This window comes from Mchenga conophoros, linkage group LG2, assembly GCF_057382185.1.
Source record: "Mchenga conophoros isolate Kocher_MC1m ecotype Shallow Benthic linkage group LG2, M_conophoros_male_GT1.1, whole genome shotgun sequence".
Lineage (NCBI taxonomy): Eukaryota > Metazoa > Chordata > Actinopteri > Cichliformes > Cichlidae > Mchenga > Mchenga conophoros.
In genome coordinates this window covers 4,461,245-4,484,414 of record NC_140527.1, presented here as the reverse complement: position 1 = coordinate 4,484,414, position 23,170 = coordinate 4,461,245, and the positions used below count along the sequence as shown (strand labels likewise).

The 23,170-nt window shown below is 39.5% G+C and overlaps 1 protein-coding gene across 7 annotated transcripts in view; it reads left to right on the top strand.

Moving 5' to 3' along the window:
* fam13b (family with sequence similarity 13 member B) overlaps nucleotides 1-23,170 on the top strand; it is a 66,175-nt gene that overhangs the window by 15,074 nt on the left and 27,931 nt on the right. For 6 of the 7 annotated variants that reach the window (XM_085283895.1, XM_085283885.1, XM_085283877.1 and 3 more), the window contains exons 2-7: nucleotides 935-1,087; nucleotides 2,582-2,794; nucleotides 8,510-8,722; nucleotides 10,144-10,321; nucleotides 11,862-12,006; nucleotides 20,654-20,778. In XM_085283895.1, coding sequence (XP_085140021.1) covers nucleotides 2,629-2,794; nucleotides 8,510-8,722; nucleotides 10,144-10,321; nucleotides 11,862-12,006; nucleotides 20,654-20,778 — 827 coding nt within the window. In that variant the 5' untranslated portion in view covers nucleotides 935-1,087; nucleotides 2,582-2,628. The remainder of the gene's footprint in view (nucleotides 1-934; nucleotides 1,088-2,581; nucleotides 2,795-8,509; nucleotides 8,723-10,143; nucleotides 10,322-11,861; nucleotides 12,007-20,653; nucleotides 20,779-23,170) is intronic. The other variant, XM_085283867.1, reaches the window with a different exon arrangement.

Genomic DNA, 23,170 nt, shown 5'->3' with positions numbered 1-23,170 from the left:
AAGGAGTGAAATGGAAAAGAGCATTTATACACTGTTTTATTGAGTCTGGAGCCTAAATGGGTCTACCTGCCTTTCCTTTGCTTCATCAACATAAAATACAGTTTGTGGTACATATTTCCATACTAACCAGTTAAGCAAAAGTAAACTTTTCCTCCTAATATACTTTCAGACACGTACACTCATCAGCTAGATCTCATTTTGCACGTATTCTAACATGCAACCATGTCCTGTCTGGGCAAATAATAGTTCACATTCATACAATGGCAGTATTGAGACACACATGCACACTCTAAAGGGGCAGGAAGTCAATAGGAACACACCTAATATAGACACATTAAATGGGACTCTTTGTGCATACGGGCAGGCACAGATCTGTAAGACACTATGGCACAGCTTTCCAGAACAATCTTTATTGGTTTAATTATTGTATTCAGCTCTCCAGCTGACTTTTAGACAGCCTGATATCTCAAACCTTGAAGATTTCATTAGCGAGCAAGAAGAGCAGAAAAACAGAATGGGGAGTGAAGAAACAGGAAAGAAAGGATTTTAATGAAAAAAGATGAAAAGAAAATGGGCTTGGAGCATAGAAAAACTAGAAGAAGAGAAGGGAAAACTGAAACTCGCTGTTGTGGGTTTTTATTGCTGCGATTCCAGCTTTGGTATTGGGCCCAATGCATCTTTCATCACTAAATAACCATGAAGATGCAATGTATGGATATAAAGCCTGAGAATAGAAACTGGAAGTGGAAAACTATAGCCCACATGAAACCCATTGTTACTACATGAAGTAGCTAATTGTGTTTTTCAACACACCTGCAATTGGTTAATTAAAACGTTCCATCTTTTTTGTCTCCATCCTTATCCTGTCTTCTTCTGCCATTATCTCCTGTTCTTTTCCCCTCCATCTTTTTTCTCTTCCTGGTTCTCTTCTCAGTGCAGCTAGAAGGGAATCCTGTTCGAGGGATTAGCGGTCTGTCAATGAGGAACTACCGGCTCATCTTCTGCCACAACCTGAAGCAGCCATAGATGATTCAGTGGTTTACTGGCCAGGGGAGGAGAGGATAGAACACACTTTCACTGCTACACGGTGAGTGCACACAAACACACAACACTTACCGAGCCACATCCGTAATTGAAGGGGAAAATAGACTCGGTGCATTTCTAAGCCATGATCACAGATCAGATGCACAGATGCACATCTGGGTTTTTTTAAGCAGTTTGGAACTTATGTAATACAGTCAACAGTGTGGTAAACTTGCCAAAGCGAGTTTATCATAATGTCTCATTGTCACACTTCCTTATAAACTTAGATTTCATTTTATTATCTTTATGATTCTTGGTGCTATAAAGAGCCCAGATGTGAGGATACAAAGAGCACATCATCCTACAGCCAAGAATTAATTAGCTACAACCGATGAACTCTGCCAAGGGCTGTAAAATAAGCAGTCATTGGTACATGAAGGTATCCACTTAGTAATGCGAACAATCTGTTAAAGTAGGGTTAAACATAGTAGCTGTTGATATTGTAAAACAAACTGGATATCAAGAGAGTAAAAGAGAAGCACACTGAATATATGTAGCTTTATCTACTCATTACAAAGAATGCATTGAACGTATTTTAAATTATTAGTGCTGATATTTTTCTATTTTCACCTGAAAATCAAAATGTTTTAACATTGATGTTTGAAACTATTAAAATATGTACTCATATTGTATGTCATTTATATTTATATTGCATTGTATGTCATTATTGTAAACAAGGCCAGATTACTTGCTTACATTTAAAAGACCGCTATCATTAGTTACATAATACTGTAAGATTAGTTTCACTGGAACAAATTGAGATTACATTTCTGATAAACTGATGTTCCTCCCCCAGTGATGAGTGGACTGGACACCATCTGTCGATGTTTGCATTTAGATTACTCACCAAACAACCAACGTCAATATCAGACTTTTCATTTGCTTATTTTGCATTGATTTTCATCCCATCCTGAATGTCATCACCTCTAAAGAAGCTACAGAGGACCACAGAACACATAATATAAGACTGCAGGAAGCAAACAAAGCAATTTGTCATGCAACATTTGTTATAGGATAAAAACACTGGTACAGTATTACAAACTGAAAACCAGACAATTAGTCAGTAGCTATTTTGAATATTGACTACACATTTTAGTCAAAGAAAATTGGAATCTGAATGTTTGCAGGGTAAAGCTTCTCAGAAATGATTGTTTCTTTATTTATTGGTAAATTGATTATGCAGTCTTTGGAAGACTGTAAACAAAACTGACATGAGATGTCCTACTCCCCCACCTACCCTCTTTTTACAAAATCCCTTTGCAGGTCACTACCCTGTAGCTGTGGCCCTGCCCCCTCCCACTCACTGGCACTTAACAGTTAGTAAAGCCAGACAGTCCTGTATGTCCTGCATGACTGTTTACTGGCGCCTTTAAATAATTATTCTTGGTATCTATAAGCCCGCATGATCAGGGATGAAGATTTTATTTTTTTTAAGCCAGGCTGCATTCTGTCTTTCTCTCACATTATGTCTGATCTCACCCATTTCTTCCTTTATAAGACGTGAGGTCTTGGCGGGGTTGTGGTGAGGAGGAGGAGGAGCAGGCCATGAGGAAGAGCGTGTCTCTGTTGCCAGGCAACGAGGGCGGGAGCTCAGCCAGCACCACACGGGTTTTTGGTGTTCCTCTGGAGGATGTGACCCACACACACACAATCAGCGGCCATGAGGTTCCTGCACTAGTAAAAGATATTGTCGACTACATTGAGGAGCACGGTGAGTGACTGAGACGCAGTTCAGTTCAGTTTAATTCAATAATAATAATAATAATAATGGATTGGATTTATATAGCGCTTTTCAAGGCACCCAAAGCGCTTTACAATACCACTATTCATTCACTCTCACATTCATACACTGGTGGAAGCAGCTACAGTTGTAGCCACAGCTGCCCTGGGGCAGACTGACAGAAGCGAGGCTGCCATATCGCGCCATCGGCCCCTCTGGCCAACACCAGTAGGCAAGTAGGGTAAAGTGTCTTGCCCAAGGACACAATGACCAGGACAGAGAGCCCAGGGATCGAACCAGCGACCTTCCGGTTACAGATGCGATTCCCAACCCCCTGAGCCACGGTCGTCCTAAATTCAGTCCTACATATTTGTTTAATATGCACATTGAAATGCATATCCTAGTCAAAAACGGGTCCAAGATTCCTCACAGTGTTACTGGAGGCTAAAGTAATGCCATCCAGACTTAAGTATCTGGTTAGATACCATATTTCTAAGATTTGAAGGGACAAGTACAATAATATCACTTTCTATCTGAATTTAGGAGCCGGAAATTGGAGGTCATCCAGGTCTTTATGTCTTTAATAAAACCTTGCAGTTTTGTGCGGTTTAACTGATTAGTGTGTCATCTGGCTTCAGGGAAAGATAGAGCTTGGTATCATCTGCATAGCAGGGAAAGTGTATACTATACATGTATAACGTAAACAGAACTGGTCCTAGCAAAGAAACCTGTGGAACTCCATAATTAACCTTAGTGTGTGAAGAATAGGGATGGGTATCGTTTAGGTTTTATCCGATACCAGTACCAAACCGATACTTTTGAAACGGTGCCGGTGCTTAAACAGTGCTCGATCCGGTGCTTAAAGAATGGAGAACACAAACTTTGTGCAAAAACCTCTTATGTTTTGCTGTTTTTTTGTAAAAAGATAACAATGTTAGCCTTTTCTGCAGCTATGGGGCATATATGGTATCACTCTTGGCTGGAAGCAGTGCTTAAACAATGGAAAAAACACCAATTTTGTCCAAAAACCTCTCATGTTTAGTTGTTTCCCACTTTTTCTTTTCTTTGGTTATTTTAGTATCTGCCATCAAACAAGAAGACAGCCGCATGTAACTACGACGGTGTTTGCTAGTTCACCTTACGTGCATTAATTTATTAACGTGGTTAGCCTACTCAACGTAAATTATCATCATCATCGGTCATCATTTCTGCTACACTGGCAGGGCTAGGGGCCAGGACTCTCCTCTTCGGGTTTTTGGGGGATGTTGCTAACTCTGGTCCCATAACAGGCACCACACCCGCAGTAGATGTGCACGGTGTGAGGTCTCGCAGCAAGCTATCAAATACGGTGCATTTCTCGGCTTTTAACAAAATGCTATACGTCGCCAGGTGTTTCATCAGATTCGAGGTGCTACCTCCTTTGCACAGTATCACCTTAAAGCACTTGCTGAGTTTGCATCTTTTGCTGTGAAGTACAGACAGACTTTGACCGCGTCGCCTTGGGCATTTTTAATCTGTAGCTCTGCTCTAAAAGAATGTACGTACCTGGGCCCGCCTACTACGCTTGCAAAGGTAAAGTGATTGGCTAGAATCCAAAGTGTGTGACATCTTAGGGGAAAAAAAGCACCGAAATATGCGCTGCTTTTCGGTCTGGTTACTACTCTTTATGTCAGAACCGATACCGGTACCCGTCCCTAGTGAAGAAGACTCTCCATTAACATTAACAAATTGAAGTTTATTAGAGAGACTCAAATCACTGCAGTACCTTTAACATGCTCTAATTGCTAATAATTAATAATCGAATGCTGCACTGAGGTCTAGCAGGACAAGCACAGAGATGAGCCCACTGTCATCGACCATAAGAAGATCATTTGTAACCTTCACTAATTCTGTTTCTGTACCTCTACAAATAAACAATTCTTCTTCCGATGATCTGTTAGCTGTTTTAAAACTACGCGTTCTAGAATTTTTGAGATAACAATAAGGTTGGTGATTATTAGCCTTTAATATAGCCTATAATTAGCTAAGACAGCTAGGTTAAGTGACAGCTTTTTAAGTAATGGTTTAATCACTGCCACCTTAAAGGCCTCTGGTACATAGCCCAGTAATAGGGAAATGATTTGGAGGAAGTAATTATTGAAATTAAATCAGAGGGAAAGAGTCTAAATAATTATTAATAGTACTGAAAGTAGCTTAATTCTTAAATGAACTTAAAATAGCCAGAGGAAGGTAGCCTAGTTACAGACATTCAGTGTGTACAAAAGAAGTAGAGAAGTTCTTGTAGGGATGAAGCTCCTCTCTAAATCTTCTGTGATTAAATTATAAGAGGTTCCTTAAATTTTGCATGTGGCTGAAGCAGATCTTTCACCTCATTTCTTTTTGGTAAGGATCTGCTGCATCTCCCTCAGTTAAAGTTATGAGTCATATTTACATGGAACGTTTAATTTGTAGCAGGATACAGGCATTACATAATCTTACATAATTACCACTAATGTTAGTTTACTTAATGTAGAAAGAACTCTGCGGCTGATGTCAAAATCCTTTTATTCCGTTTTAGCTGTAGTTTGACTCGAGGGGTTGCACCTGTAGGTCATTCCGCTTATTTAACTAAACACGTCGAGCCAAAGATTTAAACAATTTCTCAGTACAAAATGTTGGATGTTCAGCTAAATCAGATTCTGTGATGTTTCAGTCCTGCTTTTGTTGAGCTACAGTATCTTACATCATGATAAAACCAAAATATGTTGTTTGTGGGATCCAGTTTTTGATAAGATAAATTCTGAAGGCCCTGGCAGACAGCTCCACGGCTGGCTTCCTTCTGTTACATAACACTTCTGTCAACTTCAGCCTCACTTGTGAAAACAGAAGAGAGTGAGGAGAGTAACCTACCAAGCGCTCGCCCTGGATTTTCCTACAACTCCCTAGAACATTTCTGTATGAGCATCACAGAACAGCAACTTCAGTCTTCTGTCATGTTCTTACAAAAAGGAAGTTGGCAGTTAAGACAGCTCAGTCTGAAAGATGAGAAGTAAAATGCCTGACTGTTTCACTAGCCAGATCCAAGTTTTGTTTTTTGTTTTTTTAAACTATCCAAATCTGAATTGGGCTTGTATATTGGTTCTGATTAGATTACACTATCAGTACTTGTTTTATAGCTCTTTAAAACCTCAGCCAGATAGTCTTATGTATGCTAAAGATATGTTGTTGGTTTGACCCTTGTTATATCAATTAGACACTTGTATGTCGTTACCCTTACTGTGTGCAAAATTACTTCACATGAGATAAAAAATTGCAGAGCATGTAAAGATCAGTTGATGTACTTTGTATCATTAGAGATTGAAAAGCAATTCCACAGCTGTAAATATATCCCACATAAAATGAAGGAATTGCCTGAGAAGACAATAAATGGTTTAAAGTAATAAAAAAAAAGATTATCAGGAAGCATCCTGATCATTTAAGTAGGATTCATCTTTGATAGAGATCTTACAAAGCAGGTCAATGGGACGCTGGACACGCTGGATACATTTTCACGTTAAAGTAAATAAGTGTTGAATAAATACGCTTTTTCTGGATCCCCAAAAGTTGTCACTGAACTTTTTTTAAACACTGCTGAAATGAAGTACCACTTCAAATTGTTTCCAGTGAAGCAGGTTGGTGATTTGTGTAACTTGGGGGCTCTTTGACTACATGAGGTTATGCAATAAGTCTCCAGGGTCTCTGCTGGTGCAATAATTAGAGCGGTGCTGCCTGTCAGGAAGTTACTAAGACAGTGAAAAGGCCTCCGTCTCTCTGGGATGCCTGGTAGTAGTTGAAGCAGGAAAATGACGTGAAATGTCAATTTGATAGAAGACAGTTGCCAAAAGCTGAAAACATTAGAGGCATGTCTGAGCAAATGCCCAGTGTTTTAATGGATCAGCAAAGACAGAGAGACCGTTTTATTTTATTTTAGTGTAACTCTGCTGTCACTCGGTGTACCTCTGGTGTTCTTCATGTAGACGGCTTTGTGGAGATATAAAAGGGAGCAGGTCCCACGGGATTCCTGTCATCATTTGGACTTAGTTGATTATCTTGCTTGTTAACAGATAAGAAACTGGAGAGTGAGGCTATAATCAAATGTAATCCACACATCAAACCATTACCACTTAAATATAGTTTGAAGCATTTCGTGTGTTTTTTTTTTGTTTTTTTTCTCCACACCATATATTTGTTGTGTTGTCAAAAACGGATCATTTTCGCACATTTGTGATAGCGATAAGTCATCAGATCTAGAACACTCACCACTAAACAGATGTTTTCAGGTGAAAATGCATGCAGTCAATGTATTTCTTTGGAGCTTTGCTTTTAATGCATTTATCAAATATTCCCCTTTTCTTTTGTTTGTATATGTTTCAGTACATTTTTTGGCAAATTTGTATAAACAACTTACAACTTACACGCTACTTCAACAACTTACAAGTGGTTGGTCAGGTAGCTGCAACCAAGTAGTTGTTACACATCCAGAAAAAGAACCAAAAATCTTTTGCAGCAGATTCATGTGACATCGCAGTGCATAACATCAGGATATTGTTTTACAAGATCAACTGATATGTTTGGTAAACAAGGGGGAAAAATGTTGGTTATTCTAAAAATGTCCTCTAAAAAGCCTTGACAAGATTTACAGATTGGTTTATCTTTTCTGTCACAAACACATGTGATGCTGCCTCACATGCGAATGATATTACAGTATGGTCATGCTTTTTCTGATAGATAAGGGAAGAATCCACATAACCAAATGTTTTTGCGCACACACACACACACATCACTGTACTTTCTTTTGTTCATCTTATATAAGTTGTGTAACAGTGAAGGATCTGAATCATTCTGCATCAGCAAAATTACAGTACTCGGTTAGTTTTGACTTCCCTTACAGGTTGGTAATTTTCAATTCCTAATTTGGAAACTCTAACATGACCAAGCTGTATTTTGTTGCATCTTTATGAGTTATTATTGTCAGAAAAACATGCCCTGTGGGGGGGGGAAGCATATAAATCTTCACTGTTTTAAAACACCAATGACAATATAATAGTATTCCTGGTGCTAAACCTGGTTGTTACACTTTACAAGGTGACAATAAGCATGTTATTACAACATCGGTTTTGGACTCTGTAATGCCTGATTTTGTTAAAGAGTTCTCTGACAGACATGAGCTTGTGAATGGGCTCATTGATTGGATCCAGTGTCTCTGTTTCTCTCTGCTTTTGATATCAACTACTAAAAAATTTACTTACATGCAAAATTAATCCAAAGCAAGCAAACCAAACTACAGAAAGCAAGACTGTCACCTAGTAGGTATTATAACTTGCAAAACTACTGTAATGCCTGGCATACCTTCCTGATCACCTCTACAAGAGGACTTAATTTGACAAACCTTTAGCTGCAAAAAAGTGTGCCACACCTAAGCTACCTCTAAAGACCTAAGCATGCAAGCAAACACCTGTTTGTGAACCACAGTAGGGCTTTGATGAGGTTATCTTAACAATTATGCAAATATGAGAAAGGTGTGATTGTTATATAATAAATATAATTTTAAAAAATCCTGGTAAAAATGAATAAGCAAACCAAGTTAACCAAATACTGAAAATTGAACTGTATATTAACATGAATGGTTTTGAAGTAGTTTGAGTTGATAATTAACATATTCATAACTGCTGCTATGTGTGTCTTTAGGTCACCTGGACTTTGAGGGGCTCTTCCTGGTTAATGGCAATGCAGAGCGAGTGGATTGGTTGCGTCAGCGCTATGACAGTGGTGAGGAGGTGAAGCTAGAGAAGGAGGCCGATCTGGCGTCCGCTGTCAGTTTGCTCCGACTGTTCCTGCAGGAGCTTCCTGAGCCCGTTATCCCAACGGCTATACAGGGACGTATACTACAGCTCTATCAAGGTGTGTGACCGTGGCTGTGTTTCCTCTTCTCATGCTATTTTACGAATTTCTTCTACACTCAACCACAGTCTGTTTTTATCCAGTACAATGCAGTTAACCTCCTTTTTCACCCTGTCCTCCTAAAGTCCGGTTGGAGCTTTGAGTTTGTTCTGCTCAGTCCGTAAATGTACTTCCTATGAAAAGAGTGTTGACCATAGCTGTTATAAAAACAAGCGCACACTCTTCTGCATCATTTCTGGGTCTTCATCCAAGTTGATTTTGTTTTAAGCTGTTAAGGCTGTGCCCATGTAGGCTGATGCTGGTTATATAAGCTGTGAGTACACAGTACGGTGGTCTGCATGTAAGGAAAACTGGCTGAAACAAACTCTTTCATAACGAGAACCTGAATTATCTCTATGTTTGCATATCTGCTACGCTGATGCACAGCCTTTATCTTTTCCTTTCTTCATTCTTTCTGCCTCTGCTTGTCCACACTCTTCTCAAATTCAAAATCTAAGGTTGTGTTAACAATGTCCCAGAGAGAACTGCTGTCTTATTAATTCTTCATTTTTGAGGGATTTTTGTGTATTTGGGTAAAAAATGATTGAAAGGCATGGGTTTCATTTCCCTTTTTTGTTTCGGCTCTTTGGCCTGTCCTCTTTCCCCTCTGTTTTTATCACAGATAATCTGCTCTAATCCCCTTGTCACAATGATGGTTGTTCCGGTTGCTGTCATCCAGATTATAGTAGAAGACTGGCTGTGTGTTTGTCGAGACTCCTTGTCATGCCATTTATTTCTCAGTGTGTTATATTCTGTAATGGCACCACTGCACTTGAAAAAGGATTGCCTTTTTTGCACATTTTCCTCTCTGTCGCCCTCCGTCTCACCTAGTTTCACCTCTCCCAGAGGTGAAACTGAGCATAATGTTATCTGTGTGTGCAGTTTCTCTTGATTAGATTTTTTTAAGGCTATCTGTGAAGGACCAAGAAGGACCCGATAACCCATAATTCACCCCACATTATCATTAGTTTTGAGAACAAGCTCTAAAAGCAACACAGACTACAACAGAAATTCTAATAGTGATTCTGAAATAAGAGCTTACACCCTTTTCAACTAAAAATAAAATAATTACATAAGAGATCCTGTCTGTGGGGTCGAGCTCTCGCCAGCTGTGCTTCATAGCAAGTACGACCTGCTGGTTCTCCCAGGAGCTGGTTTGCACAGTCCATCAAAAACCTAACGTTGTTTGATGATTTTAAATTGGCCATAGGTGTAAATACTCTTAGCCTTGTTAGACCTGTTGAGCTGTCCAGGGTGTCCCCTGCCTCTCGCCTAATGAGAGCTCCAGCCCCGGTGACGGTGAAGCGGAAGTGGTTAAGCAAAGAAATGAATGTATATTGGCTTAAGTAATGATATCCGGTTTTTCGTCTTCACATTGCTAGATTACGACAACGAAGAAGAGGTGTGTAGAAATTTGAAGTATCTGCTTCAGGATCTTCCCCAGTTGAACTACGGTCTGTTGCGTTTCCTGTGCCGCTTCCTGGCTAGCGTGGCGTCACTTCAGCAAAAGAGCTGGAACGTCGGAGCGCTGGCCGCCGTCTTTGGACCCGACATCTTCCAGTAAGATTCTTCTGCAGTTATTTAAGAATTTCGAATCGTAATTTTGATCATTGTACACAGCTACCGTCTCCATCTTACAGATGTTTACTTTTAACTTAATGAGGATGGTGTGGATATGTCACTAGTATATATTCAGTACTACATTACTTGTTTTAGAACTCCTGCTGCTTGTAGGGATGCACCAATACCACTTTTTTGGAAACGAGTATGAGTACGAGTACTTGCATTTCAGTACTCGCCGATACCGATACCGAGTACTTAATAAAAACATGATTTAAATTTGCAGGGAACAGCTTTAGTCCTATAATTTAACAAAAAACAAACAAACAAGGGACTAGTTTGGAATTAAGAACATTTATTTAAAATGAAAAGCATGTTGTATGCAACATATTACAGAATAAATAATTATAAAAAAACAAAATTTAATTTTAAATTTGTTCGTCTGTTTCTCTGTTTAGAAGTCTCACTAGCACAGTCACAGCTGGGATGACATCAGAGGCTAGTGCGTCGTAGCTGCTCACTTTTTTAGTTAGTTCCTCAAAGGGGGCGAGGATGGCAACAGTCGTCTCCATATGAGCCCATTGGTGAGCGGTGAGATAGTCAGGGAGTTCGTGCTCGGACACGCCCAGCACTCGCTTTTGCTAAATGATGGACTGGAGCATGTAATACGTGCTGTTCCAGCGCGTCTGTACGTCCTGCTGCAGTCTCTTTATTGGTTGGTTGAGCTGTCCCTGAATGTCCTCGAGGCGGGAGTAGGCTAAGGCGGAATGTTTAAAATGCCCAACTATTTTCCGTCCCACTGCTATAGCATCAGCTATGCTCCTCTGTGGGTAAACTCTTTGTACTCGTTGTCGTGTTGGGATTTTAGGTGCTTGATTAAATTACTTGTGTTAAATGCGCTACCTTTAGAGCCCCCTCTGGACAATTTCGCTGAGCACAATTTGCAGTCCGCCTTTGTTTTCGCGTCTTCGTTCACTTTGAAATAGTTCCACACAGCTGACATGTCTCGCCTCGCTTTCTCCCCGCTCTGAGCTGCAGCTGGGGCCTGGGGGCGGGCACTCGGCGCCTGTGATTAGCCCCTTACATGCCGCTCAAACATAGACAGGTCTCAGACCGTGGTATCGGTCCTCGGTATCGGGGGACTTTTAACAAGTAGGAGTACTTTAGAAAATGTGGTATCGAGGCCGATATCGGTATCGGTGCATCCCTAGCTGCTTGTATTCAAAAGCTTCATTGTTACATCTTCAGTGGAAATGATTAATCAAGTGCAAATTATCAGATTATAAAGCTGTAAAGTCCGTGGAAGGAAACTCTTGAAGCCATATACCACATCACATTTAATGAAGCCACAGAATGGAGTGACAGCTGAATATCTATTTTTTTTAAAAGAGTGAAAGAAGTTTTTATTTTTGGCACTTGCAGGAACACGTTTACACAGAAGTTAAAAAAAGAGGGGTGTTTATTCTCATGGGAGTATTATTAATCTCATGGGAAGCAGTGTGCAGCCAACTCAAACTTTTCTGTCATTTTCCATCTGCAGTCTGTCAACAGAAGGAGAGGACCTTCGGGACCAGGAGTCTGTCAGCAGAGTCCTGGCAGAGCTGCTGGACAATCAGGAGGGCTTGTTTGACTCAGAGGACGATGATGTCTCCACCACCAATGACTACAGCTCCATCAATGAACAGGTTCGACCCATCTCTCTTACACCACGCCTCTCAGTATTGTTGTTTCTGCCTTGCGTACTGTCGGTGTCCAATAATATGACAATAATTAGCATAGCAAACTTTCTACACTTGATTTTGCAAATGCTTTTGAATTTATTAATGACTGTGAATGGTGAAGATATTGTAAATATAGCTTGTGCTGTCGTAGCAAAACATTTTATCACAGTCCACAGAGAGGTCGTCTATTTTCAAGCTTACTCGTTAATGCAGTTTTTGGTGTTTCCAGCCCACACATGTCTTCCCTCCTGCTGTAACAGATTATTTTCCCCCTGGGATCAATAAAGTCTTCTTCATCTATTTTTTGTTCACCCCGGTCATTCTCCCATAGGGGTCTTTGTAGCTTTTCTTTTATCCTCAAACAAACACAGTCTCTAAATCTAGAGAGTGATGGTAAATGCCTTCTTAACCTGATATAATAATTAGAAATCTGCAAACAAAAACAAAGTACAAAACAATCAAATGGAAAAACAAGACAAATTTAAAATTTCTTGCCAAGTTATTTGCAGAAAATAAAACTTTTGTAAAAAAGTTAATTTATTGGCATCAATCGTTACATATGAACAAAAGCGTGCTTTCACAAAAGCTGTTAGATTCCTCTTTGTCTTCCTCCTCTTTGTGTTTTCTTCGTCCTCTCTGGTGGCATTTGGCTGTAAAATGTGGCATTTAACCGTGCCAGGGTCAGAGGGGAAGTTTTTCAGCGCTGACGCACAGAGATAGCAGTCAAATCTTATGAAAAGCGAAAGATGAAATTTATAAATGTCACCCAACAGCATAAAAGAATTTAAAAAGGCTTGAAGTGATTGTTCCATCTAACAAGCATGTTTTGTCTTGCGCTGGGGTCTTTTTTTTTTTTTATAAATAATTAAATTTTGTTGTTGGCATCAGCAGCAGTAAGTTAGATGTAATAAATGATCAACCTTAAAGGCTAACGTGAGAATAACAATTCTGCTTTATTTTGACTCCAGTATTAGAAATCTAGAAGACATCACATTAACTGATTCAAACCTGTTATGTACAAAAACTACAGTGTGTCTAACTGGAGTTATTAATTAGCTAGAAGATCAGGCTGAAGTTTTGCTGTAAGGACATGTAAATAACACTGATACCAGCTGTACCCACTTCCTCTTGGTAATGTTGAAATGTAAGCAGTGGCGTTTAAGGAAAACAATACAGCATTTTTCTGTAAACAAAATTTTTCTCCGAATGATCTTGGTGTTCCCGCCCAAGGACAATGGCACACCCCTGCATACTTTACACAGAGCATTACAAGAATGTAGTTTTATAGAAACACCTGAGCCTAAACCAAACATTTTCCTCCGCTTTCTAACAGCTCGTTCTCTTTGCTGTCGTACAAAGAAAGGCGTAGTTAACTTTTAACTTTACAGTGCCCTTGTGCTTTTGTGCGATAACAAAAATACAACAATAAAGAGGCAACCCTTGATCAGTATCTCAAATGCTGTGCTACTTTAATTTAAGAGTACGTTGTTTGCCACAGCAGGGACTCTTTAAAGATAGCCTAAAAATGTTGGAGTGAAAGGGCAGCCTGTCATTGTGAAAGTATGACCACAAAAAGAAAAAGAGAAACTTTGCTATATATCTACATTGTGTCACCTATTCAAAACCTTTCAGCTGCTTGCTTTGTTTGCTCCCCTCTCCTTATCTTTTATTCTTCGCTTCACACAGTTAGTGTGCTCTTAACCGAACCACTGCAGACTTTGCTTCCACTTGCCTCGTAATATTGAGTCCTTGGAGTTATTATCTGCCAAATCCTTCCTTTTATTCAAGGAAAAGTTTAAAGCCTTTGCCTTGCGAAAGACAACTAATTAGATTGTAATTGCGCTCTAAACAACAACAACATAAAGCACAAGTTCTTTCAAGCAACGTCATATCATTCCCTCTGTTAGCTGTTGACCTCGGTTTTATTGTCTGATTTGTCAGATGAATGAGACTAGAGAGGAGGTGAGAGCAGATGAAGAATGAGAAGACAGAAGCAAATCTGTAAAGACATTTCTGTGCACTGATCCATGTGTCTTATGTAATAGAGAGGGCAAAAAAGTGGGTGGTTTGAAGAAGGAGGGGGAGAGAAAGCAGCCAGGAAGATAGGGGAGAAATGACAAGAGTGCAGAGACAAAAGAGGAATAACTGAAGGGAAGGAGAGAGGGAGGGAGGTAGAGATGGTGAGACAGGGGAGGAGGATGATGTAACCATGTAACTCACACCTCCAGTCCCTGCTCTACACCGGGGATGACTCTCATGAAGGGGATTATCTCCCACACACACCTGCTTTCACACAGGAGACCTTGAATCAAGCCTGGTTACAAACTAAAGAGTAAGTTGAAAATGCTTGGTCGAGCCTAGCTAGCACACATAAAAGGAGCCAATTCATCCTAAGAAATGGAGAGACATTGTAAAAGCAGCGTAACAGAGAAGTACATGAACGATAATGAGCGGAGAAAGGTGGAAGGCAGGTGTTGTTTTTATGGTGTGTTTGTGCTCACCTTTGGAGCACAACAAGGCGGGAATAGGTCTGACAAAGATGAATATAAAGATGGATTTTAGCTTGTTTATCGCACAATCGGAGTCAGTTGAATTTCTGCTTGGGTGACAACAAGAGTACGCTGATGCTTGTTGCTGTTGCGAGGATAATAAAAGGTTTGTTTTTTAGTTCACACTTCTTCGTTTCAGGGTTTCTGCTTGGAATATGAAAGAAAAATATTCTGGATTCTCTACTGAGATGGCTTGTGACATTTTTGGTGCAGCTTAGCTTGGCTTGGCTGGACTGTCTGATAGTGTGTTTTGATTCCTTAGCCCACATTTTTCTTTGGATACACACCAGCTTGAAAATATATTATTGCTCTAATCAACCACAATCCTGTGGCACTAAAATGCTGCTCTGTTGTGACTCATAGCTTTTAGACAGACAGCGACACTGCAGTACCAATATTACAAACATAAAAAGTGTGCACACTGTCCCATCGGAATAATAATATCTGTGATGCACAGTGCCTTGCGTACTGGGGCCACAGTTGATATTTCTGCAGATTAAATGAGGCTTGTAGGCTTGAAGTTAATTTGACTGCTGAACCTCAGACCTTTTCCTCTTGAGCTCTTTTCTTGTTACATAATTGTTCTGTTTCATGTCTCAATAAGACCTCAGATCCCTTTGTACATCCCCTGTGCCCGAAGTGGACATAAGTTAAGGCTTCAGCAACAGATGTTTTATAATGCATTTGTTAGTGCAGCTGCAATGTGTATACATGCAGTTGAGTGAATGAAAGGTTATAATTTTAAAACCTAGGAAAATCTAGGATTATGTGTTCCATGCATGAAAGACTTGTCTGTCTACTTAATTACTGTCTTAATGAAAGCACAGGTGTGGTCAGAACTGTGAACAGTAACTCCAACTGGGTGGATGTAGTAAATTCATAAATATCAAGGTGTTCAGCAGCAGTGAACAGCCTGCTTAGGATGGAGGACACACACTTGCTTGGACCTCTGACACGAGTGATAAATTATTGAGTGGTAGCCTATTTAAGTTTGAATGTGGAGTTATTTAAGGAGGATCTGTTGGCCTAGTTGGACAGTAGAGGAGATGTATAATAGCTGTGGAGAGATATATAGTATGAACACACAAAGATCTACGGATTTTTCAATAACGTCTTATGAATACACAGCTACATTCTTGATTTATTTACTTTGACTAAGATCTAGATCACACTGCCCACTCACTGCAGGAACATTAGGCCAGAGGGCTGTTCTCCAGTGGTACTGCTGGAAGTAAACAGTGCAGTCTTGCAAGCAAGAATGAGCAATAAAGCACTGAGAGGAGATTCAGTTGAACAGTTTGGACCTTTACACTTCCAGCACCTTAAAAAACGTCCACTTCACAGTTCAGCTTCCACTCTGCAGTAGATAAATCTGAAAATGAGAAAGAACTGCTTCTCGTCTTTGTTCTCTTTAGTCTCATACCGCTCTGAACGTACAAATGACCCCTTGGAAACCGCAAATGTAGGCCACAGTTTGAGATCGGTAATGCCCATCCCAATCAGTTGTTCTGTGATTGTTCTGTGTTCTTGGCCCACAGACAGTTTGACAGCCAAGCTAGTGATGTCAGTGCAGCTTGTTCCTTGTTCTCCATCCTGAAACTCTGGATTAGACTGCTAAATAAGGGCCAATGTCGTGACCTTTTGTTCTAGAGTGTTCTCTCCCATCGTTTCACCCACTCGACCACACACACACCACACAGAGGCGCACTTGTGTATCATCACTGGGACTTGATGTCTAAAAGCACTGCATCTTCTGTTTTTAAACATTAATTTGATAAGTTAGCCCGATTAAAGATTTCCACAGCCCTAAATGGGGGTGGGGCGGGGGGTTATAACTGTTTAACCAACCCAATGAATGACCAAGCAAGGTCATCTTGACAGGGGGATTTAACCTCTCTTATCCTCTAATATTGTTACAACCCCTCAAATGCTTTCTGATAACTTACTCAGCACATTGTTGACCATATTCATAACTCCATTTATACCATTTGAATGAACACATCTAGCCCAGGGGGAAGTTATACAATCAAGATTCATTGTTCATGATGTCAACCGCTAATGTGGATACACAGGGGCTTTTGTATTTAAAGCTTATCCACACCAATTTTTCCATGTCACTGACCAGCAGCCTGGATAGAATATGCTTCTGTTAAATCTTTAATCCCAGTTCATGTTCATTGAATTCAATATTAATTTTTCGTGCAAAGAATTTTTCATGAGTTTTGCATAATTTTAATTAGGGCTGCTCGATTATGGCAAAAATGATAATCACGATTATTTTCACTGAAATTGAGATCACGATTATTTGACGATATTTATTTAACCCTTTAAGACCTACTATAGAACCAAGTCCACCAGAGCTTATATTTTTTTTTTTACATGCTGTAGTGCCATTTGTGGGAGCATTTCAAGTTGCTATACATCAATACAACTGTTATAGCCCAGATTTTAATAATATGTATGCATTAAGTCCATAGTAATTACATAAATTGCAAAAAAGTGCAATAAACTACAAAAAAAAATTGAAAATCGCTTTTGTTTTGTTTACATATATTTCTACTTGGAGAAATTTAAGAGGCTTATCCCTCAAAACTTTAAATACCACAAAGTTGCAAAAAATAGTTTCCCACCACAGGAAATTTATTTTGAGTGTCTTCGTAGTTTTATTTTGGACATACAGCAATTTTTATATACTGCAGGAAAAACAAAAAACAATCCTATGATGCAAATTTGCAAAGAAAACAGCATGTGCATCATTTCACTGTGGGAAGTGTTACGAACAGCTGATAGGAACGGCAAAGCCTGTTTCTGGAATATTATGTTTTTGTTCCTGCAAGCGCTTTTTATGCAATTTTTGCAAAGCTATATGTGGAAGGAAACCGTGACCGAGGACAAGCTGATGGCATCAGATGTAAGTACAACTCCTCCGGTTTCATATGCAAAACAAATTATTGCGCTAGCTTACACGGTTCAGGTTCTACAGGGATTTAAAAATAGTTACGCAAAACGGAGCGTGCTGCTCTGACCGGCTTTAAAGGGTTAACAATGACTTTAAAAAAATAATATAAAATAGTGTGCAACACCACTGAAGTTTGTTTTTTTTTTAAACTCTCTTTTCAACCAACGGCAGTCACTCTCCAAATAACTTCTGCTTAGCTTTCCGAGCTTCTCTCGGGTCCTCTTAATCAGCGGTCTCCAACCTTTTTTGCGCCACGGACCAGTTTATGCCCGACAATATTTTCACGGACCGGCCTTTAAGGTGTCGCGGATAAATGAGGGAGGGGCTAATAATCGGCTCAGTCATTTTTAATGATCGTTGAAAGCCCAGATCGTAATCGTGATTAAAATTCGATTAATTGAGCAGCCCTAATTTTAATGTTTAACCCGTCTTTCTGTGATTTCCTGCTGTGTGTGTTTGTATCTGTTTGTGGCAATCACATAATCTGAAATTATTTTACACTCAAAATATTCTGATTTGGATTATAACATCAGGAAGGTGTTTACTAAATGACAGTTTCTATATTTATTGTTTCAGCTCTCTGGTTGATAATTATGTGTATGTCCGGGTCAGCGGAGAACGTTTTAATGAAAAGCAGCTGAAAGAAGCAAGCCTGGAAAGTTGGGTTCTTATATATAAATGTCTAAGATAAGAGATGAATTTTCTGCATTCATATATAAACATCCAAAACTGGAGTTTTAATAAATCAAAACAATATTTCCCGATGGTAGCATGGTTTCCATCCATTCTCTTCCACGTATCCAATTCAGGGTCGCTTCTAGAAAAGTCCAAGTATGATTGTGATGTAAAGGCAGAAATGAACAGAGTCCTCTCTTAACATCACCATGAGCTGAGCTGCTGCTTATTTTTCCAGCTCCTGTGAAACATTAGCATCACTTGTATTTTTTATGTGTTAATAGCAAAGGATGGTCAGGAGATTAATAATTGTCTGTCAGGCTTCCATATAATTTAATCAGTATTTCACACACCTACACATAAAGATAAGCTGAGCTACGGGGTGATAATTAACTGCATGCTGGGATAAAGGATATTTTCACTTCTCAATTGAAGCTCTGTCATAAAAACTGAGACTGAAGCTGTTTAAAAGTCTACGTTCTGCACTTGGTCTCACTTAGACACACACACGCTCTCTTACTTCAGGGAATCTTGTGAGTCATCCTCCTAGGTCTGCACATGTGACGATGCAAGAATTTCCCAACAGCCAATCAGGGCTTTTTTTAACAGAGGTGTTTCCATAGTGACAGTACAGTGACAGCAGCAGATGCTGAGAAGACCAAAGGAGAGAGGCACAGGAAAGGGCAAACAGGGTGATGTTGTTTCCTCATGACAGTGAATCTGATTTAACCTTTTAGTCCACGTTCCTTTCTGGGTTTTTGTAGTTGAGGTCAAACTTGTGTCTAATGCAATGTGAGCATAAGGTGTAGCCTGAAGACATAGCTGATGATTTTACACAGGAAAAAATATCTGTTTATAAAAGTCATGTTTTACTAAATCAACAAAAGAAATCCTTGAGCTGGAGCATAAAGTACAGCTTGTTCACATGCTGTCACCTACCAGAATGATGATGAGTTATTTCTGTCAACATATTTATTCCCCCTCCCACCTTCTCTCCTACATCCATCTCCTTCCCGTCTCCCTTTCTTTCTTTTTACTGGCAGATTCATTATCACTCTTCTTCTTTCCCTTCGGCTCGCTCGCTTGACCTTTTCCTCATCGTATTCACACCTTCTTACATGATCTTAGCCTTAAAACCGGAGCTGCGGCAAAAGAAACTCAATAGTTTGTTGTCGAGTTTAGGTTGCACTAGAAACACGCAGCATCAGCTCGTCTTTTTCCATCACCCTGTTTCCTTCTCTGTAAAAGCTTTGAATATGTGGCTCGTGCAGGCCAATCAAAGGATTTTCCTGCACCTACAATAGGACATGTGCTCTCTGTGAGTCAAAGGAAAAACAAGACGGTGATTTTTCCTTCTGGTGTGTGTGTTGCGTGTTCAGTTTTTCACAGAGTTTGTGTGATATGGTTGAGTTAACATCCAGAAACCTCCGCAATTAAATAAAATGTCTTCTGGTGGTTATTTTTCTACATTAATAATCAATTTTTGACCCATTTCTGTGACCTTTCTATATTTGCAGAGTACACAGACCCACACGTATCATACATGTCAACTATGTGCTCAGTGTGTTTACAGCTGTGGATGCAGTCTGACATTTAAAAAAGGTTGAGTATCTGCCATTTAGAAGAAAAATGCATTCACTTGTTAATTTTTAATTTATTTTATATCAAACAGCAAAGCTCCACGTGCTGCATACCTTGTGGTCTGGTTTCTCCTTATTACAGTCTTGGAATGTGACTATCATGCATCGGGACATTGCTACGTCAACGAGAAAATGATACATCCTCAAGCCCGAATTTAAACCCTCGTTCCCGTCCTTCTCCCTCCTTCTCGTTTCTCTTGTCCACTCATCGCCCCCTCCATCTGTCCGTCAAAGAAATGTTTTTTCCCTCCCTCCTGAAGACTACATCTGTGCTGTCAATGTGTTACTCATTAGCGTCGTCTATATTTGGATATCTAATTGAACAAACGGTAACATCTTGGTTCTGCCTTGCAAACACAGAGTATATACAGCTTTATATGAAATGATTTTATCTCTGCAATCACTGGAAGTCCCTGAAAAATAAAAATATAGGATATGTTCACATGCTATTCTTATAACTGTAAACCTAACAGTGAAGTTGGCCGTCTTCATTGGACTCCATCGTGAGGCTGGTTAATGTCAGCGTGTATATTTCCACTCAGCATGAGATACAGATAAATAAAGTTTCACGTTACTACCCGAAATCTTTATTGCAAAATAAACATGCATCGCATTACCCTTTAAGAAACCGCTTTGATAAACATTTCTGGATTATGCTACACCCGCAGTACAGGTGGTTACCTGTGCTGTAACCTTTGTTGTTCCGTAATGCAATCCTGTTTTTAAATCTAATTGTTTTAGTGCTTGTAGTGCTCCTCATTTACATCCTTTTATATTTCTGTCTGCAGATCACAGAGCTGTTGGATGATGAGAAGTGTGAGGCAGAATGTGAAGAGCTGCCTCAGGACGGGGAGGACGGCCCTGCCTCAGATTCACCGCAACGCACGCACACCGATGACAACCCCGCAGTCAGGTGCGGTCACACATCTCTGTCTTTGTTATTAGATCACATGATGTGTCAGAGTCATATTAGGCAGAGGATATGACATGTGATAAAGGGCATGACATGTCTTGGATTAAAAACCAAGACGTTCCAGTTCTGTGTTATTTTTCGACAGCCCTTCAGGCCAACTAGCAATGTGGTCATTTTATCAGCTGCTCGTCTCAGTCTGATTAAGAGAGATTTTGTTTGGTCTGTAATGGACTCTCAGTGTAGGAACAATAGCTCATTCACTCATCGAGTTATTTCATTTTATGATGCCCTAGAAACAGTGATTTTTAAAAAGACAAATATTTTAATCCCAAGGCGCACCAAAAGACAAGCCAAACTTTCAAGGCACACCTGCATGCCTACATGTGGAAAATAGCTTCTTTCATGTGAAATATCAGTTCCTCTTTTATTTATATATTAGCAGAAATGGGCATCTTTTACAGCACATTTGTAGCATCTGGATCGTAACGCCTACAGATTAGTTACTTCTAGTTTGCTCCACACAAGAAAGCAGTCTGTTTTATGTTCTCAGTCAGACCCTTTTGATGTGTACTAACAGAGGTTTTGCAAGTCTCAAGTAAGTCTCAAGTCTTTATCCTCAAGTCTCAAGTCAAGTCTCAAGTAATGTCAGGCAAGTCAGAGTCGAGTCTCAAGTCACTGGTGTAAAAGTCCAAGTAAAGTCACAAGTCTGAAACTTTGAATTTCAAGTCCTTTCGAGTCTTAAAAAAAAAAAACGAAAAAAAGCATGTTGCAGTTATATGCTAAATGTAAATATTAGACCATGTAATTTTTAAATCTGTGTTTTTCTCAACACATGACAAAATAGTGAACTTAGAAAATATACACAAATTGTGAAATTGCACCTCTTTAAAATGCAGCTCAATTAAACTTAGCTCCAAGAATAATTTTCACCGACAGTTCTGAGATAAGCTGCATGTTATTCTTGGATGCACTTGTAGGACCGGCTTTAAAATCGCATGACAAAAATATCATACATAAATAAATGATATTTTTTTTAAAATATCATTTAAAAAAAAAACTGCATCACCAACGTAGCCTGGAAAACATTTGCTAGTTAGATGAAGTCAGCTATCTCATCGTAGCATATTTATATGCATATTTATAATCATACGCTTCTTGGAGTGAGTGCATACACTCATGAAGTTTAGTAACTTCAGGTCACTGTAACAAGCCCAGGTACAGTTTACTGACGGATGGGTGCAGGACCTTGAAATGCACCGTGTAGAACGAAAGACCATCGTACGTATCATAAGTTTACCAGTCTCACAAATTGTCGTCATAAATACACATTCCTTAACCGTTTATTAATATAACCTTTGAGCTCAAGGGTAATTAATTAGTAGTGGAAATAATTTCTGGTAGCATCACAGAGATGTAGCAGTGACAACAATACTGTATGCTGTAATCGTACTGGGCAATTAGTGATACAAAACAACAGTTTTATCCTGTGAATAAAAGTATATGTTTTTGTCAATGTACCATAATAACAGAAGCGAAACGCAATATTGTGTCAGGACAATTTACTATTTATGCACAATAAACACAGTAAATAAAGGAGCATAGCGCGACAATTTCTGTTCAGCGCCAGACTTGCTTGTAACCTATATCACCAATTATGTTAAGAAAAATTACGTATTAACTACAACAGAAGACTGACCTTTGTGTAAATGCTTGGAGCAGACTAACCTGTGAGCTGGAGTGTTCTAGGACGTTATATTTGATCTTTGAATGGCTGCAATCCAGTCGCCTCTTTATTACTTCGGAAACATGGCTCGAACAATTTCTCTTCAACGACGTAATCCGATAACAACCGATCTCTTTACCCGTCGGCTTCCCGTGGCTGTCATGCGACCGGCTATTGCAGTTAATAATACAACGGCTTCTTGACATTTTTGTGTTTCTTTTTATCGCTGTATAACTGATTTTAATTGAAAGCCTGCGCGCGCTAGTACCACTTGCCACGAGTTCCCAGAATCCTTTGCGGTTCTACCCGTGAATGACGTCACATTTTCAATCTCTATATAATATGCATGTTAGATTTTATATTTGGGGTGAAATATCAAGTCTTTTCAAGTAAACCGGTTCAAGTCCAATTCAAGTCCCAAGTCATTGGTGTAAAAGTCCAAGTCAAGTCACAAGTCTTAGAACATTTTTTCAAGTCAAGTCTAAAGTCATAAAATTAATGACTCGAGTCTGACTCGAGTCCAAGTCATGTGACTCGAGTCCACACCTCTGTGTACTAATATAGACAATTTAGTGTTTTTGCAGTTGCAATGTATTTAGGTCAGTGTATGCTTCTGAAGTTAACTGGATGATATCTTGTTTGTGCTGTGGTCCCATTTTAGCCCACTGT